We start from the raw sequence: 19,604 nt of genomic DNA, 5'->3' as shown, positions 1-19,604 counted from the left end.
CCAGTTTATGACTGTTCTCAGTTTAATCAAGCGTCTCCCTCTTTCACTTGTTCTTGTCATGTGCCCAAACTCATTAAAGTTTGGCGAGAAGTTGAAAGATTGTCTTATGTGAACAAGCTTCCTCTGTAGGAACTATGAGGAGTTGGGCTCTTGCAGTTCGTCTTGGCAGCAAGCCCTGGTCACAGTGCCTGGGAGCTGAGAGTTGCTCCCTTCTTTGCTTGCAGTGGTCCTTCCTCTGGCCTTCAGCTGGGGAGAAAGGGTACATAGGAAGGAGTTAGAGGCAATACTGCAAAAACTAGGAGCAGAGGAGGTAAATTTGTCAGGAACAAAGCCATGAGAGTAAAGGCTGAGGACTAAATTTTTAAGAACAGGAGCAGAGGGAAATGGGTCCTTGAGGACAAAAGGTAGACTGCTGTTCTTCAGGCCTGAGAACTGAATCTAGGTCTCAGAAGGCTTTTCCATGCTCTACTAGCAACTTCAGGGGCCCTTGCTGTGCTTAAAAAGTATTATCTTCCTCCAGCGGTGTGTCTACAAGGCTGTGGGCACAGTCCCCTGCTAGCTGTAGTAGTGAGGGTAGACAAGATCTAGACCTTGTAGATAAAGTCTTTGATGTTCTCATGAGATACTGGGCAACTTGTGTAAGCCATTCTGACAGGTGGACACTTAGTGTCCCTCCCTTTCTGGGTATTTAGCTTGATCCACGTGAGGGCAGGCTCAACGGAGGAGGAGGTTTCTGTAAATAGGCACAATACCACAGATAAATTATGATTATTCAGAAACAATGGGATCACTGACTCAAAATGAGTGGACCAATCTGGTAACTTTACCTTTAATTTCTCTGCACTTTTATTTAATGAACAAGAGTGATCAAGGAAGGTAGGCTTGGTGTTGGTGGAAGAAGCTCCTGCTCTGCTTAGAACAGCCTGGGTGCAGCACGGTCTTTTCTAATGCTTAGTTGGAACCAAGGCTGGTTGGCATGTGCTCAGCCTTGCACTCTGTTTCATTTGAGATTTCACATGCAACACAGTTGTTGCTCATGATAAGTGTCTGATGGGGGACAAAGTAGTATGCAACTGCAGCATAAGGGTTGTATCATACTGGGAGCAACATCTTAAATGTATTCACTGATTATCAGCTGTGCAAACTAATATTCACTGTTGCATGAACCACTTCTCCTGGACCAGCAGAAATGAGAATGATTGTTTGTTTGCATGCCTAACATTGGATCGTCCCGGCTGCTTTGGCATTACTACTGTTAATATTTTAAGATTGGAGAAAACATACAGTCATTTAGTAATCGGGTTGTACCATTGAGGATTCTTGTTTCTGCTGCAAATGCCACTGACTCTGGCACTTCTGAGTCTCTTCTTTCTGTCTTTGACATACTTTCCTAATTTTCTGTCCTTCATACTAATCAATAGATACTAGCAGTCTTTTTGTGTTGGAAACAGCTTTATTTCAGCTGTTGTATTTTGACTCCCCACTTAACTAGGATTAGCTTGAAGTAAAAAAGAGCTTTCTTTGATTATGGATTCATAATTTTTGATCACTTAAACTTTAATTCTCATTTTTATCCACTCTTGCCCTGACCTATAAGACCTCCAAAACAACTGAAAGCTTTGAAACAAGGAACACATGGATTTTTGCCTTTGTGTTTCATAGAATAAGTAGAAGAACATTACCAAATAGTAATTTCTAAGTGCAATCCGTTCATAATCCCACCAGGCTACATATGCAACCAATGACTTCTAGTCCTGGTACTTTGTGGCACTTTTGTTTATCGTCCTAAGACGTAAACCATTGTCTTGCATGGAGGCAGTGCCATCCATATCTGCAGATGAACTTGTTCAGGACTCACTGTACTAGATGTCCACCGGATGTCTCTTGTTTTAGAAAAAAGTGTATTCTTGGTGTATTAAATAGATACTTCTAGAAGAACTGGTCCTATTTTCTACTTTGGTTTTGATCCTTTACACTGGCCATCTTTCAGGACTTTGAGAGAAATCCCTCATTTATATAGTCTGAAATTATCATACATCTGAATTGTATGGCTTTTCTTCCCTCCCTTTCCTTCATCTTTCTCTTTTTGTCCTTTCAGGTTGCTTCCAAACTCACTAAACAAATGATGGCTTTAGCTTGCTGCACTAAACTTCTCCTTTCTCAAACTTAAAATCGAAAGTAAAACCCAAACAAACCTATTTCATTATTTCCAAGCACTGTGAATGAGATGATGAACAGCAAATGGGCAGTGAGGATGAGAGAAGGCAGGCTGATTTGAGAGTTGGGTTTGTAGTGGGAAGTTTATCTGTAGGGCAACTATTGCCCTTTAAGTTTTAAAGCCTCACATAAATGTTTAATTACTAAATACTTGTAATTATGTCAGACCTGCTCTTGCTGTACAGAATGTACAGTTCTTAGGGTCAGCAGACTAGAGTGTGCAAGTGTTTGTCAGCTGCTCCTGCAAAATCCAGCCCTTTGGCTTAAACTGCAGTGGGATGTGGTTTTGGAGGCTGTCAGACCTTTTTTCCTGGTCTCACTAAGGGATGCTTGCCTCTTTCTGTTCCATTCACTGTTGGGGCAGTGATCACTTCTGCCAAAGGCTAAATAGCCAATTTTTGGAGAGCTTGTAATGTCTTAATCTGCTACAACTATTTAATACTTAATGCCTATCTGTGTCCTTTGCCAGTAGCCTGCGAAGAATTAATGCAACCTAAATATGGCTGGAGCTGTCTTCCAATGCAAGATTTGATTTGAGTTGCATTAAATAGCACAGAAGCTAACTGATACCTTTGGACTTTTGAATACTCAAACAGAAATCAGCCCATGTCCTTGCTACATTGTTAGTACAAACTGGAGAGGGTGCTTAAAAGGAGTGTGTCCATCCTCCCCTCCTCAGCTGTTTCAATTGATGGGTGGTGGTTGCACCCGCAATTCCCGCACCTCTTCTATTTTATTTTTTCTTGACTGTTCCCTGTCAGCATACTTCTTGTGGTTTCTTTTTTTGCCCCATCATCTGCTGTTTGCAACACCTTTTCTCTGTATCACTGGAGTAGAAGGTGGCAGTGCTTTGGTTTTCTTGCACAGCCTCATGGCACTAACAAGACCCTTGAAATACCACCCTTCGGCTATGCACAGCCCCTTTCAGGCTTGCTCTGGTCTAATCTGGATCGAGCTGCTTAATTGTAGTAGGATCAACCACATCTCACCAATAAAATCAGACAAACAGAAGACGTGACTATTTCTTCCTTCCCTCTGTCATTACAGCTGTTGTGGAGTTGTCAGGCTCTTGACCTAAGCACATGTTTTTCATGCCTAACATGAAACTCTTGAGGTTGTGCAGGCACAGTTGTTCAGATGGGGAAAAATGCTTTGTTTGTTCATTCAGCCAAAAATAGGAGCAAGTTACCTTTTTAGGCATACCCCTTCCATTTGTGTTGTGCGTCAGAGTTCAAATCTCCTATGAGGTGAAGATATGTGTGTTTTTTACAGAAAATGTAACTCAATTGAATGCCAGTATGTCAGACACAACTATAGTCTCTTGTTTCTGAAGTATTCCTAGCTTAATTTTTATGGCTTTCATTGCTGTGGAGGAGCTGTGCTACCTTTTATACCAAAGCTTTGGTGAATTACTGGTACAGTTGCCCTCTGGACTGATGGCAGTGTGAACCTTGATGCAGGAGAAAATTTATTTGAAGAAGAGAGTGAAGAGGGATAGAAGCAAGGATTTCTCCTGCATGACTGGTACCAATTAGAGTAAAACTAACCTTTCAGGAACCCTCAGCTTCTGTGTGATCACAAAAAAAGCATTATGTATCTTCTAGGGAATTCCCCCTCACTGTCTCCTTTCAACATTGTTTCAGTTGGCCAGAATGCCACTCCGACAGGCAAGAGTTCAAAATGTGTATCTGACGAAATATTCAGTGTGCCGGACAGCACTTCTGAGCACAGACAGATGCACAATTGGCATTTACACAGGTCCACGGATGTGTATTTTGATAAGTTTGTGGTGTTAACGATAACTCCAGGCACCCTATCTTAACATGATTTATTACAAGCTGCTTAGATAAAATGCTTGGGAGGCTTACTGTCTATTTGGGGAATTTCTGGTTCTTAGTGTGATATGCGAATTAGTGTAGAGTTGGGATAGTAAGCTGCTAAGTAAGAGTACCACTGTTATGGATTAATATTTTTATCCTTTCCAATTCTGATGGCTTTCACTGAATATCTTTATAGTCTGTGGAAGACTTATTCTTTCCTCTTCCCCCTGTTTTTTACATTAGGTTAGAAACTCCCTTATTAGGAGATTGTTACAGTAACTAGTATTTTTGATTTATCTCGGCAAATGCCTACACTTCCTTTCTGACTGAAATGCATGCTGAGAAAGAGTGAACCTGCTAATAGGACAAAGGATGTGCTTTGCGTGTTTGTATTCATTGGGTCTAACAGCCTGCAGGCTGTCCTATCTGTTCCTCATGCTTTCCTTCAGAGGTGGGGAATGGGGAACTTAATGATCCTATTTCTGCGTTTTCTCATCACGCCTAAATGTTGAGCAGTTGACATTTTAGTGGGAGCTTCTGGTATGGGTAGTTGTTTGGCACTATGTTACTTAATGTTCATTAGATCAACTTGAGCTATTTTGTTGTCTTCCTTGCTATTGTTTGGACTCTTTCTGTTTACCCAGCAGAAGAGTAGTTCTGGTGTTACCTGTGGTGGCTGCTATTGGACCTATTGAATTATTTCACAGTTTTTGAAACTTTTTTGCAAATTGCTGGCACCCACCACACTTTTCTCAAAATAGTTCTTTAAAGGACCTTGCAGAGTGTCAGTGGGTACAAGAAAGCTGTGGCTGGGGATAGTGGTCTTGTTTCCTCTTGACTCCTAAATCCTTTGGATGCTTTTAGGTCCCTGCTTTCATTCAGGAGATGCCAAGGTAAGGCAGCAGCAGTGAGCTGATCAATGAGTGTCCTTCTGGGGGAGGACAGACTTGCAGTGCCCATGTGTTGGCTTGGTTATAGGGAGGCAACAGAGGAGCCATGTGGCTGGGGCACTGAGACCCCTGTGAGGGTGGGACTTGGTGTGGGGAAGAACCTGAGACCAGAATGTTTTGTATGTTCAGTGGGGTGCTGCTTTACTATTTTGAAGTGCTTTTTACGATAAGAAAATGTGAAAAATGGCCAGCAGAGTGTGTTCTCTCTTTTTGCATAACTGAATGCAAGGAACAGTGATATTTGTGGATGATGAATTCTCATTGGGATTTCAGAGCTCAGGGTCCTTCAAAATGTGTGGACTGGTGCTCTGACTCAGGCAACAACAAATCTGATCTGCTGGTGATGCAACGGGAGAAATGTATGGGTGGAGGAGGTTTGGGGGGAAAAAAAAATCCCCCAAATTCTCTGTGCCTTAGACTTCATGCTTCACCATAGGCACTGGAAATCTGAGCTCTTCTGATGGGGCATGTATGTCGTCCTTGTAAGCCAACTTTAAGGGAGATCTTCCATAGTGTAACAAAATAAGCAGCCCAATCAAGAACATTTTTCAAAGCAATTTTATGGCTTATTGCAGTTTTATCTCCTTCCCATTCCCTGACTTTTTTGTCATTCTTTTGCCCAGTGCTGTGAGAATAGCATGACTTGTGCTGCTGGGTATGGGGTAGTAATACAAGTCCTGGCTGTGAGGGAAGGGTTGCTTAAGAGCTGTCACCTCCTATGTGGCTGGGGCTTGGCCTGCTGGCCCAGGAGCAAAGAATCAAGCCACTGGTGCTTACTGATTTCCTCCCTGTCTGGCTGCAGGCAGGGGGTTATGTGGTCTATCACTGGGCTGCTTTTGAGGTTAGCTAAAGGGTATCTCTATGGACTAAGTGGGAATGTTTGCTTCTCAGGAAGAAGAGATGCCAGATGTAGAAATTGACATTGATGATCTTCTTGATGCAGCCAATGAAGAGGAAAGAGCTCTCAAATTACAGGTAATATTTACTAATTTTAAATCAGAATGTGGCCAAATTAATGCATCTGGGTCTATATCTTGTTTGATTGAATCCACTGTAAGTGTAGAATTAGAACTGAGAGGTTAATATGTCTGAGTTTAGCATAATCTACTAGACTCTACAAATATAATCAAAATCCTTTAGGATAAAATATTTCTGTAAGGTGGGTGATAACACAAGTAAATAAAAGTTCAAAGAGTCCAGTAATATAGGGAGATATGCTGAGACAGATTAGAAAGCCATGGTGTTTTTTACTCAGTTTTACAAGCTATATAAAATAAAGAACAGCCACATAGAAAAAATTATGTGCCTGAGAGTCAGTTATGATGTTTCTTTGATTTGCAGCAGCAATATACATGTGTGTGTATCCTCCCTTGTCTTTAGGATGCTGGAAGTGTTGTTTCTCTGTCTATACTAGCTAGAAATTGGAGGCCATTGAGTTAGCTTGGGGTAACCTGTCTAGAAGCTTGAGGAATGGATAAGATGCTCAGCAAAAGGAATTAGTAGGGAAATTCAGAAGCTGTCTCCTGAAATGCAACGATTCAAACCAGCTCTGTAATTCTATAAATCCTGCTTGAGGAAAAAGTTAATGAATGGAAGAACAAAGGGAAGAAAAGAAATATAATTGTCTTAATAGAGATATATATCTAAATTGAGATAAAAAACCAATATGAAGGTCTCTGTTTATAATCTTTTCAGATGTACTAAAGGAAGGAAACCTGTCCCAGAGCAGTGGTTTGCCCTCAGCTCACTCCTGGGAAGTGACTAAGCGGGTGCTCATGTGCACCACATCTGATTGCAGTGCCTGTTGGGACTCTTTGCTCAGTACCTGCTGCCCAGCCTCAGAGACATGGGGCTTGGCCCCAGGCTGTTCACTCAGCATTCATAAATAGCTTTGCTGCTTCTTAGCTAGTGTCTGGATTTCTACATTACACAAACTGTGGTGCCCTTACAGAAAGCTGCCTTTCACATGTGTGTTACTGGGAGAAATGTTCTTGGATTCTTCTCCTTGTTTTTGGTTGTGGGGTTTTTTTGTGTTTGTGGTGTGGGGGTTTTTCATTGTTTTTTGGGGGTTTTTTTGTTTCTTGGAGAGAGAAATTCTGTAAATCTTAACCTGGAGGAAGAAGCCATCATTTCTCTCCTGTTGCAAGTCATTCTGATCCACCCGAGGAGAAAAGGTGACTTGCTACAACACTCAGTTTTCAGCAGCATCTTCATCCAGTGATTCCTGGTTCTTGCTCATTTTCTTTCCCCAATTCCTTGCCAGGTTTCATACTGTAGACTTGTTTATGTTCACTGTTACTCTGTTATTGGAACTGACTCTTTCATATTTTACTTCTAGGAAACTCTTGTAGATTGCTACAAACCAACAGAGGTAAACAGACTTTTCTTAAATACTACTCACCTATGAAAAGTGTGGTTATGTTCAAGATAGTTACTTTGTTTTATACTTACAATAAAGTAAATATAGGAATATTAGAGAGCTGATGGGCTTGTGGCTTTATATCCTGGGAATGTTTGTGCCTGTCACTTGACTACAGTAGGAACAGGATTGGACCCTGCAGAGAAACTGGTTGTCATTCCAGTATCAATATTGTCTTCTATAATGTCCTTATTGACTTTGCTTAGAGCTGTCATGTTACAAGAGAACTAAACACAAATCTCATCAGATGGTTAAAATCCTACAATCGTTGCATGAAATTTCAACTTGAGAGATGGACTCTGTGCTCTTCAATGTGAAGCCATTTAATTTTTTCTCTGATGGTAGAATTGTTTATTCTGGGAACTGTTATGTAGATAATGCAGCTCAGCTAATTGTGTTTGTTAATGGACCTGAATACAATTGTGGGACAACCTGAACTACCTGAACTACCATTTAACTAACATTTAACTTGAATATCCATTAACATGTCCAGTGGCAATATAGCCTACTTCTCATAATAATGTGTGCTTACTAGGAAGAGTAAGTAGTGTAACAAACTTGGACTCGCTGTTTAAAAAAAGTCTAGGTTGTGGGTCAGTTTCTTAGTTCAGTTTATAGAGTCAGTGCTTTCCTGCCAGCAGCTGCTGTGCAGTATTTAATACAGTGGGTGGCTTACAGGAATCCCCTAGTCAGGGACATTTCAGCTGTGTGTGATTAGAAGCTGTGTGTTTGGTTTGAAACAAGGCTGCATATAGCTTAGATCCTCTGTGACATTTGTAGCTGTAGCCACTTAAAGTACTGGGGCTTAAGGACTGTCAGGAAGAACCACTGATATGGTTAAATAGATGTTTCCCAGTCCATCAGGTACCTTCTTCAGGGCTCTTCCATGTTTATTAGTTGCTGTGGTAGACTGGAAAAGTTCTCCAGAATTGCGCTTACAGTTGGCGGTATTAACTTTTTGACAGTGCAGGGAATTGCCCAGAAAGACTCGCATGGTAACACTTGTAGAGCTTGGTCTGTGGTGTACCTTGGTTTCTTCACAGCAGATAACACAATCTCCCAATATGGAGATGCCAGGCCAAAAAATCAAGTCTTCAGATGTCTCACTGTAGTAATGCTACACTGAACAACCCCTGTCAGCCTCCTCCAGCCACCTCTCAGCAAGTGCTGTTGAATCTTAGTTGTTTGTAAGATTGGTGTGAATTCTGTTGTGGCATGTGGAACCTGATGTGGTTCTTGTCCCAGGCTAGTGAGAGGAAGTGGGGGTTGTGGGTGGGTGGAAGGAACAGGTTGCCCAAGAGTTTAGCAACCACTTGTGCTGATCTCTTATCTCTGTTATCTGAAGGCAAATGAGGAGGCAGAGATTCAAATCCTTACCCTTCTTCTTCCTTCATTGAACATGTAATATGAATTGTTTTTCTTAGTTCTGAAGTCTGACACTCAATGCAATGACAAATTTCAGAGCTCTGATAGCGTAAACAACAGATGTTAGTGAGTTCTCCCACTAGAAACCTTGGTCATAGAACTGCATGAAATATTTGTGCCATGTAGTTTAATTAAGTTGGCATAGCAATTCATAAGAAACAACATCCTGGACACAGGTACTCAACCACCCTCAAGGTGCTTGAATCAAGGTGAGATTTTAATATTGAACTTATTACTTGTCTCTTCAGTCCTCTGCTGATGGAATGGAGGAAGCTCCTTTTTAGCTGGGAGAATATCCATCTTCCTTGACAATCTTTTGGGATATCCAAATAGAGGGAATTACTTAATCCACTCTTCTGTGAGGGTAGTTGCCAAAATGGGAGTGATTTCCCAGGACTGTTTTCACTACAGCACCTTTTCTTCATCTGTAGTGTAAGGCCAGTAATACTGCATGACTGCTAACTAAGGCCACTTCAAAACAGTGTTTGGGTTTTTTTCTTCTTTTAGTCCACACATGGCAGCCTAAGAGCCATAAATTGGCTTAAACTTGCTCTATGAGGATTCTAATCTAGAAAATCTGCCATCCTTTTCTATTTGCAGACCATTCAAAACTATAGAGGTAATTGGTTTGTGAAAGGATTTCTAGAAGATTTGTGGAGAATGGATGTGAGCTGATAAAATTTCTCTTGACCAATCAAATATAGTCAGTCAAGTGCACTAAGGATTTTAGAATCAGGAATTACACAGTTTGCAAAAGCCAGTAATCCCTAACAGGGAAAAATTTATTTAATGTGATGTCTCCACTATTTGGAACGTAAGGAAAAATAGTACAGGCAGAAAGCTTAACTCAAAGCTCTTATCCCATCTGTTAAAAAACAAAAAAAAACCCAATCCAACTAAACAAAAAAACACACCCCAAAAAACCAACCACCCCAAATGTATATCTTAAGGCAGTTTTGCTTAGTGTCTTATGCTTAGACTAAAGATTAAAGGAAAGGTTGAGGGATTTTTGCATGTATTGTGGATTGACTTTTCATCAGAAGGAAAGTTATCCAGGTCACTTGAAAGGTAGAAGCAGTTCTCAGCCTCTTTAATAAAATTGCCCAAAGGTAGTAGCTGGCAGTACCTTGTGAGGAATGGCTGTGGGAATTCCCCTTACTTCTAAGGGGAATACAGCTAGACTGTTGAATGTGTGCTGAAACTTTAAAAGTTTTTCTAAGGTAACAGTTACGACATTTGTTTTATTTTGTATGAAAGATGCTTAACATGTGAACCTTGTAAAGAGTTGTATAGCTCACCCAAACAAGGCAACTAAAGGTTAATCAGGAAAGTGCACACCGTGAGTGTATGTTTTTTTTTTTTTTTTTTGGGGTGCTATTTAAGTTTATATTAATGATCCTTAATTTAAAATCTTGATTTGCTAATCAGGATTCATATGCAATGTGACTCATGTCATTGTCATTGAAAGTTAGTTTTGTTGAATGTGTCAAACTAAGAATAATTTCTGGGCATAATTTGCCAACTTGGCTTTTTGTAGAAACATAATATTATAATTTAGAAAAACAGCGGCTAGGAGATACAATTGGTAACTGGCAAATGGTAAAGTATGTATTTACTGGTGTTAATCACTGCAATATGTGACTTGTATTTATATTTCACACCATTTCATTTGAGCCATGATCTCCTTGCTCCGTGTAGTTAAGTTGCACTTGTTGAAGAGAGGTTGAGTAGCAGCCTGACTCAAGGCATAGGCTTTGGGATCTCAAATGTGGACAGTGCTTTCACACATGATGATGGTCTTCCCACCATGCAAAATTAAACAGAGCTACAAGCATTCTTCAGACAGTTTACACTTTCTCTGCTTCCCTTTTTCTTTCCTGTTACTATCATACCTAGTTCAAAAGCAGAACATGTCGAATAGCCTTGACGTAAGACAAGGCTTGACATGAGAGAAGAGCTATTAATTTTTAGGTATGCGCAGACTTGAAGGGTATGTTATCTGCAAAACCAGTGCAATTACCAAATCTTGGATCTGAATTTTTGTGGTTGAAAAGGTACAGGGAGCAGGAGCCTCCTGCATCACCCATGTGCCAGAGCAGCCAGTGCTTCACTCAGTGCCAAGCATCACCTGTGGAAAATCCCATTCAGACCATTGTTGTGTTGTCTCTGTTCTGTCTGTGATGGAGAATCTTAATATATGTTATAGGGAACTTTGAGTCTCATGTTAAACAAAGAAATTTAAATATAATCTGTGATCTTGATGGTAGGGTTTTGATATTTGACAATAGAGTTATTTAGTATAGGAAGACTGTGGGCATGAATTCAATATGGCTTTCTTAAGACACATACTTTGAAGGAGGCTCAGTAAACCTGTTATTATTGGTAGCAGCAATGGGCTTTAGAAAAAATCCAAAGTATTTGTGGCTGGTATGAATTAGAGCTTCCGCTGGTAGGACTACCAAAGTGATGACAAGAGAAATGACAAGGAGACTTAAACTACCATGGAAGAGAAGTCCAATAAGTGGGTGACTTTTGTTTACTGACTCTGAACAATGTGGTTGAGCTACACGGTGTCTGCAGATAACTAATCTTTGAAGAGAAACAGATAAATTAAATTTTGGGTTTCTTTGTCTCCCCCCCTGCCCCCAAAAATAATACAAAGCTTCAAGCAAGTGGGCTAGAGATCTCTCCTACTGAGGCAGGCAGGATTAAATCTGTCCAGACCATTCTATTAGTATAATTCTTCACTCAGTGCAACATGGGGAAAAAAAGGAGAGGAAGTCTCATCATAAAAGAAAGCTGTTTTGCTGGGAACTTTTGATAACATTTTTCAGTGTTATTTCCAAACAATGTTAAATTGCTGTGCATGTTCTTTGGGGAGTTTGGGCAGAGATTTGTTACTGACTACTCAGTTACTTCAGTGGCCAGACTATTTCAGCAGCTTTTAACAATTTTAAGAAAAGTACAGCTACATCTCTTTATATGTTCTCGAAGTTTAATTCCTAGTTGGAGCAAATGACAGGCTCGTGATGCAGCTCTTTAGAGTGGTCCAAACACTTTTTAAAATTAAAAACTATTGTGAGTATGTGTTCAGATAATGTACTTAGTTTTGGACAGGAATAGAAGGCTCAATCCTTCTGAAATAGAACTTCTAAAATTTTGAAGTATCATGGATTTTTGGTCCTACTATGTTATGACTTCTTTTGAATTCATGTTACTATTTGTTTTTTAATACAACTGCAAGGCAGCAATAGGTAGAATATGCATTTGAAGCAATAGTAACCAGTGATGTGTCTTAAACCTCAGTGTTGTGTGCTGCCTTGCATCTGGGGGCACCTAGAAGCTCATAGACTTTACTGTAGCTCAGCTGATGGGTGGTAAATTATTAACTCACAGTACTTGAAATCAAATAGGACATTTACTAGAGAAAAAATTTAAGAAACATGCATATTTAAAAGCAATGCAGACAGAGGCATGTCTACAAAAACATAGTTTCTTGCTCATACATTTGACCACTCTGAATTCAGTGAACTAGAACTTTATATGCCTGCTGAGATCTGCCCTATATTGTACAGCAACATTGGAGGGAATTAAGCTTATATGTTTTTGTTTCAGCGAGTACTGATGAAAACAACTTACAAATACTGATAGCAATATTGTAACAGTGGAGGAGCAAGTGGTGATTTGACAAGGTTGGTTTGTTTACATGCCACCTAACTGGAGAATAACTGGACTATGTGCGTTGCCCATAGCTAAGCTTTATGGTGTTTAGTCAATGCCTTGTACAGGGCTGACTGGGAGGCTGAATTGCTGCGTATTGTCCTCCTCTGGGCACTGCTGGTGCCGTGGCCTCACTGGAGAGGCTGCGCTGATGGGCTTGTTCAGGGAGGCTACAGAGACGCTGCCCCAGTTCTCACTAACAGAAGGCAGCTTCTGGTCCCCTTCTCACAAAGTATCTGTGAGTTCCCTCAACAGTTCCCTTCTTCCCATGCAGTTGGCCTCAGGTTTGAGCCTGTAGGGAAGGGAAGGTGTTTGCTGGTGGGATTCCTTTTTTTTTTTTTTTCTTGACTATTCAGCTGGCATTTTTGACCTATTGTTTAGATTCTTCCTCAAGTAGCTGTGGGGATTGCTCTGGAGGCTCATTCTACTTTTTACATCCAAACAATCAAACTCTCTCCAGGAAATGGCCTTGGGCAACCAGTCAAGGAAATCTGGATGGATTTATTTATTTATTTACTTGGCTGCAGGGAAGTAAAGCTGTGAAGGAAAGCTGGCTTAGGATACATTTAATGCTCTAGTGAAGCAGGAGGACTAGAAAACCTACATTTTGGTTTGAGAACTAGCCCTATTACATGTGTTCTGTTTGTACAAGAGAAAGCGGGGAGACAGGATCTAATTAGTCTCCAGAATTAATTGGAAGACTTGACTGGGAAGCCTAGAATTCATTCATTCACCAAATGACCTCATTAAAACAATGAATGACACCTCCAAAGCAGAGAGGGGAAGTGATTTCCTCTCCTTTCCTGAATTATCATTTCACCTTTGTTTGTCGTCTTTTTTTTTTTCTGTGTTAGATGAGTGCTTTTGCTGAACTGAATGCCTTTGATTCAAGGGAAAGAGTTAGAGAAGGGAGAAGACAAATGCCTAAGGCTGAATATAGATGAGTTCAAATGAACTATAGATTTAGTCTCTGTCTCTCATTTAAATTTGCCTTTAAAATTAGAAAGACATCTTCTAGAAACAATGATTTTGGTGTTATAAATTAACAGGACTGACTTGTAACAAGACTGTATATAAAGGTGGTCTCCTTGCACAAAATCTATAAAAACCACAACAACAAAGAAACAACCAAACAAAATTAAACTGAGTTTGTATACTTTTTTTTGATTTACCGAGGCCCAAAGTCCTGCTATGAGATTTTTTCATCTATTAAAAGTAGATGTGACCTGTGTATTTCTGGCTGTAGCTCTCCAAGGAGTAATTAATAAATTCTTGAATCTTTAGCTGAATTATTGTTAAATATTTTCCAATTTTGTGAAATAAATAAGTATTGTGTAAGTATATACAAGTAGATAATCCAACCTGTGTTACAGAATGACTTTTAATGTAGATTGGTACATGGTCACCTTCCAAAAGCATGATGCTAAACTCTATGCGTATCTCCTAGAGGGGATTTCAAGAAAATGCGCTGTGTACAATTATTTTTGTGCATGAGGTTGAGATAGATGTGGATATTAAGCCTCAAGTCAAATGTCCATGTGGAATAAAACTGCAATTTTTGGTGATGTTTGAAAAAAAAAAAAAAAATTACTGTATGTCATAAAACTGAGTTGGTTAGTTATAAAGTGAAGGCTTATTGAAGTGTTGTAAAGTCTCCTTTCCTGTCTCCAAGAGGGAAAATGTGCATCTTTTCTAGAATGCTGCCTTGCCTTGATGGGGAGCTGCAAAACAAAGTCACAAGCACAGGAACACAACTGTGTTAATGACAGCCAGCCCCATGCATGCAGCAGATGCAAAATGATACTTAAATCAGAAATGTACTGAACCAGTGCTCTGGTTTGCACACCCATGGAATGTGCACTACAGCACTACTGCTTTTTGTGAAATGTATGCCACATATAACATACTTTTGTTGGGTTTTACTGCATGGTACTACAGACCCTTATTTCAATAACAGTAGTTCCTGAGGGGTAAAACATTTTCAATTATTATATGTAGTTGAAGTGAATACAGCTCCTTTTCCTTTTCTTAAGAATAGCCTTGGTTACCTCAGATTTGGTTAGGGAGTTGCCTATAAAGTTTGGTTTATTTTGGCAGCACTAAGAAGTTTCTAGGTGATGTTAATATTGAAAACTTCAAGCGAATACCTTCTTTTGCAAAAGAAGGTGCTTGTGGTACCACATCAGAATATAAGGGGAGGAACTCCCCTCTCGTACTGTAATGTTGTATTGATAGGCAACTGACCCCTGACAGTGTTTCATAACCAAGGGCAACTTGCTCACAATTCTTCCAAGTTGTGGGAGAAAAGGGGCAGAGAAACAGCAGAAGTGCCTTTCAAACAGGGATATCCCAAGTGGGTACATGTAGAATGATGTCCAAAGATTTCCCTGTCCACTCTGCAGAGACCCCTTCCCATAATGGTCTGTCTTTCAACATCAGTGAAGCATTTGACTGACAGTTTTGTGTTGCTGCCTTGATAGTGGATGAAGGTGCTGTAGAGTATTTGTGGCTTTTACAGGCAACTAATAGTCGTTCAAAGGGAAGAACTGAACTTCCCCCTGTTCCTTCCCAAAGCCGTCTTTGTTTTGGCATGGGAGTATAGCTTGTTGAAAGGCAATGCTAATTACATTAATCCCAAGTAAAAAGCTTTTAAGATCACTTTAGAGAGTTTATTTCTAGAATGATTTTGCTGCAGGACTTCATTTAAGTTTGATAGTAAAGTCCTAAAGCGTATTTATGTATTTCAAACAGCACTATGCCACATTAGTTTTACATTATCTAGCCGGTCTTTACGATGGTGGAAGAATAACACAGAACCAGTGCATAGTGCATCGAAAGCTGTGAATTTTTAGAGGAAACCTGTCTCCCTTCTTTTTCTGGCCTCTGCATGGATGTTTGTTACTCTGACAAGTTCAGAGAGGATATTGTTGCAGTGGCTTGTGCCTCTGTGGGAGAAAACAACTTCTAGAAGATGGTGGAGGGGGAGGACTTGGGGTCTTAACAAATTTGCTTTTCTGGTCATCTCTTTAGGCTATCCATCTATGCAGATGTGAAGTGCACTATGGATATGCATGGATGTGTTCCTGTACTGGCCTTGATCTAGTTTGGGGTGTCAAACTCATTTTTACCAGGGGTCACATCAGCCTCATGGTTGCATTCAAAGGGCTGAATGTAATTATAGGACTGTATAAATGTAACTACTCCTATATTTATACAGTGCTAAAATTACATTCGGCCCTTTGAAGGCAACTGCGAGGCTGATGTGGTCCCTGGTGAAAATTTGTCTGACACCCCTGCTTTAGTTCAGGAGGGGAGGCCAGGCTAGACAAGGCACTCGGTGAGCATTTGTAGCTCACACGGCTGTGTTAGCTGCTCTGCCTTTGCTGTTTGCTGATGCCACAGCTGATGTGGGTGCAACAACCACCATGGTGCAGCAATACGTGCAGTACAGGATAGATGTGCATAAACTGTCAGGAAGGCAAATTGCTCTGTTGGGGTGATGCTTGCCAGGGTTGTGGTCCTACCAGAAAAAACTGACATCTTTAAGTTAAAATACACATTTACAGGGACTTCCCTTGTGCAGCGTAGCACCTGGATAATAAATGTTTCATTGTGACTCTTTTTGAAGGGCACTATGTTGTCATTTAGGTGGTGACCTTGCTTGCTGGAATTTTTAGCCTGAAGCATTCAGCTAGCAAGTCACACTTTTGTCCTTTCACATCAGCCTGACTAAATCCATAATTACATTCCATGTTTATAGCTAAATGATTTCATGATAAGAACATTTTTGTAGGTGTATTCATAGTGCTAAGGGTAAACATTATTCTCCCAATGTGACAGTAAGGGGGTGATTTAGCTTTTCATGCCTCCACCGTTGTTACATGAAATCGTATACCAAAAGTATTTTAGGTAATGGTGCAACTCTGTAAGCTTTTGTTCTCCCACAATTTAAAAAGAGAAAATCTGCTGAACCTGGGAGAAGTATTACAGTGAATAAAGACCTGGTCCATGAATATATATATTTTTCAGAATGTCACATGCTCCACAACCAGTTTCACCCAGTGGTGTTGCCTCTGGCTCCTTGTTCCTGCATTGCCTGAGATTGGCATGAGTCTTGGTGCGGGGCTGAGCAGTGAGCCTGGTTGCAGAGCTGAGCCAACTTGGACAGTAGCAGGGCAAGAGGGAAAACAGCTGAGCAGTTAGCCAGATCAGCTCTCTGTTCCAGCTGAGGATGCCGCCAACCAAAATGCTGGTGCTGGTGTGGAGAGTGGTGAGAAAAACACCTCTTTTTGGCAGGAGTACTGGTTTCTGTGCAGGCTTCAACTGTGGAAGTTTGCTTTGACAACTTGTGCTGTGTCCAACCATAGAATTCTCTTGATTCAGCAGTTGGTAGAAGGCTTTGTGTAGTAAAACCCTGGAAGATGGCTAGCAGCTGAGCACGAACACTCATGCAGAGGAAAAGCTGGTTGTTCACACCTCCACTGTGTGACAAGGGTGTGCATATAAGGTTTCTGGAGGTCAGGCCAGAGAGATTCCAGCTTAGCAGTAAAAGCTTAAATTAAAATGTATAGTTTGCTTTAATTTAAACTCAAAATCATGGTATTATGGGATCATTAAAATTACTCACATTTTCTAATCTTTTTTCCTAGGAATTTATCAAAGAGCTGCTAACTCGGATAAGAGGAATGAGGAAACTCAGTCCCCCTCAAAAGAAGAGTATATAAATAACTCCAAGTAGTAGCACTCTGTAAAAGACATGGCAAGGGAAAAGGGACTTTGAATATAAGGCCTTTATTAAAATAGTTGTCTTTCTCCACAACTTTTTTGGTTTCATTCAGTTTTGACTCAAGGAATTTCTTTTGTGTGTTTTAAGGGTTAAGTGTCAATTTTTTTATCAAGAATATCAACGATTTGGATGCTGCTGAACTTTCACTTGAGGATTACTGAAGCAAGTGAAGAATCCAAGAGTTAGTGATGAGGGGCAGCAAGCCTACGTGGTGAACCAGAAGATCTTGTAAATTTACAGAGCTAGGAGACTTCTTGCAACTAGTTGGATAACATTTTTAAGTTGGTTGTATATTGAACTCATGGATGTCAAGTTTCTTGTGCTTGTCTGTACATAAATTATGAAGTGGGTTGTGAATACTGTTTCACATGAATGGAAGGAAAAGTTTGTTACAGTAAATTATTTAAATGGTGGTTATTGCAAATTTGTTACCAGAAGGTACCAATTTAGATTACTATAATGAGTGCTGCCATTTTTCTAAATACCTTTAAAGTAGCCCAGTGAAAAATGTCATCATATTTCCTTGTTTAGACTGCAGCATATGAAAATTGGGAATTTTAAGGCCTTGATTTGTGGACTTAAATTTATTTGACTGACTTTGATGCTTTGCCAGATCATTTCCTCTCCACCTCATAGTGTCTTGGAACAATGCTAACCTATACTGAATTAAGGGCCTGCAATTATATCTAAAGAAGTGTCCATCACCATTTAAAATCTGCTTCCCAGTGGAGGAAAGGCAGTGCTACCAGAATGAATTACAAGAACTGCCTTGTATTTAGTGCTGCGGTCTGAATCAAATGCAGATTCCTCTCCTATTAAGACAGGTGAAGAATATTATAGTCTTCGTTTATGGTTCTGCCCTGAGAAGTGGGGAGACTTCTTAACTTGGGCGCTCTTACTTGCAAAAGCAAGAACAGAAGAGACATCCCTGCTCCCTCCTGGAAAATGTCCTAACTAAAATGTTCAATAAGCTACCATATGCTGGTAGGTAACACTAGTCGCGCATTTTATATCAAGGGTGCTCTGAACATATTTTATTTTTCAAAAGAAATACATGTTTGTGAATTTTATGTGTACTGGCAAGCTTTTTTAATGTATTTAATTTTGTAATGTTTACTGATGATTTTATTTACCGGATATTTACTCAAATAAATGGAACAACTTGTGACTTGTTACATGTACACTTTACAAGGCTGTTGCTGAGTAAGTTGGTAAATGGACTCAGATGTCAGAAGCATGTGAGGTGATAAGTACGTGGGAACCCAGGGAAATTGGGAGGAGCTTGTGATTTCATCTGGTTTTGTGTTGATCTCCCACTATCATTGTCAGCATTATCAGTGGGATGTCTTTGATTCTGAAACAGGCCTATGTGAATGACCTGTCTTGCCACAAGGAGGTTCTCTCCTCAGCATGTGCTCCTTGCAGAGGATCTGATGTAGCTATTAGTAGATCTAAATGACCAAGTTTGTATCAACATTACCCTTTGAAGGAGAGGGAGAGATAAGGAAAAGCTTCCTTAACTCCTGAGGCAAGGGGCCTTTTGTTAGTTGTGGGGGGGTTTTGTATAGTGTTGTTTGTGGTTGTTGGCTGTGTGTTGTGGGTTTTTTTTTTTCTCACTCAACTCTGGAGGCAGAAATCAGTGGTGTTAGTAAAGAAGTCTTACTTACTTGCAAACTTCTGGTGGTTGACTGCACAAATACTTCCACAGGCCTTTTTCTGGAAAGCCTGTTAGTTTGTAAACCACTGAGAGCCTTTTGTGAGCACCAAGTTTATTATGCCCAAACTGGAAAAAAACCCCGAACTTTTGATTTGAGGCTTGTTAGCGATGTTTAGAGTTCTGAGATGATGTCTGAAATGCTGTCTGCTCATGAGTACTATTCCCGACTCATAGATTTATTCATATGCATTAAACACATGAGCTAAAATGACTGAGAGCATGCAATAACACCTGTTCAATTTCTGAGGTGGTTACAGCTACCCACATTTTGCAGGTGATATTTAGAAACAACCCTAAGTCTGAACATTAAAGGCTCTAGTAATTTCCTCATCCACAGATGTGTTTTGTGACTTCACTTATGATTTCAAATATATATTTTTTTCTTTATAATAATTATGTTCAAAATCAGAAACATCAAGTACTGGCAACTGCACCAATTGTCTCACCTTCTAGAGCGAAGTGCTACTCCACAAATATCTTTTACCTCATGTTACTTGGCTAAAAAATGCTTGCCCAACTGTGTGCATCACGCATTTGTGTCTTCTGTCTT

General features: G+C 40.1%; 1 protein-coding gene across 3 annotated transcripts in view; it reads left to right on the top strand.

Moving 5' to 3' along the window:
- The window catches only part of PPP1R14C (protein phosphatase 1 regulatory inhibitor subunit 14C), a 52,605-nt gene extending 34,103 nt beyond the window's left edge, over positions 1–18,502 (top strand). The window contains exons 2-4 of one of the 3 annotated variants that reach the window (XM_065632864.1): positions 5,879–5,962; positions 7,326–7,358; positions 17,425–18,502. In XM_065632864.1, the coding sequence (XP_065488936.1) occupies positions 5,879–5,962; positions 7,326–7,358; positions 17,425–17,430 (123 nt within the window). In that variant the 3' untranslated portion in view covers positions 17,431–18,502. Of the gene's footprint in view, positions 1–5,878; positions 5,963–7,325; positions 7,359–17,200 lie in introns of all 3 variants that reach the window. The other 2 variants (XM_065632862.1, XM_065632863.1) reach the window with 2 other exon arrangements.
- Positions 18,503–19,604: the final 1,102 nt, after the last annotated feature.

Source organism: Caloenas nicobarica, chromosome 3 (assembly GCF_036013445.1).
Source record: "Caloenas nicobarica isolate bCalNic1 chromosome 3, bCalNic1.hap1, whole genome shotgun sequence".
Lineage (NCBI taxonomy): Eukaryota > Metazoa > Chordata > Aves > Columbiformes > Columbidae > Caloenas > Caloenas nicobarica.
Note: the sequence above shows the minus strand (reverse complement) of the source record. Positions and strands in the feature narration are given on the sequence as shown.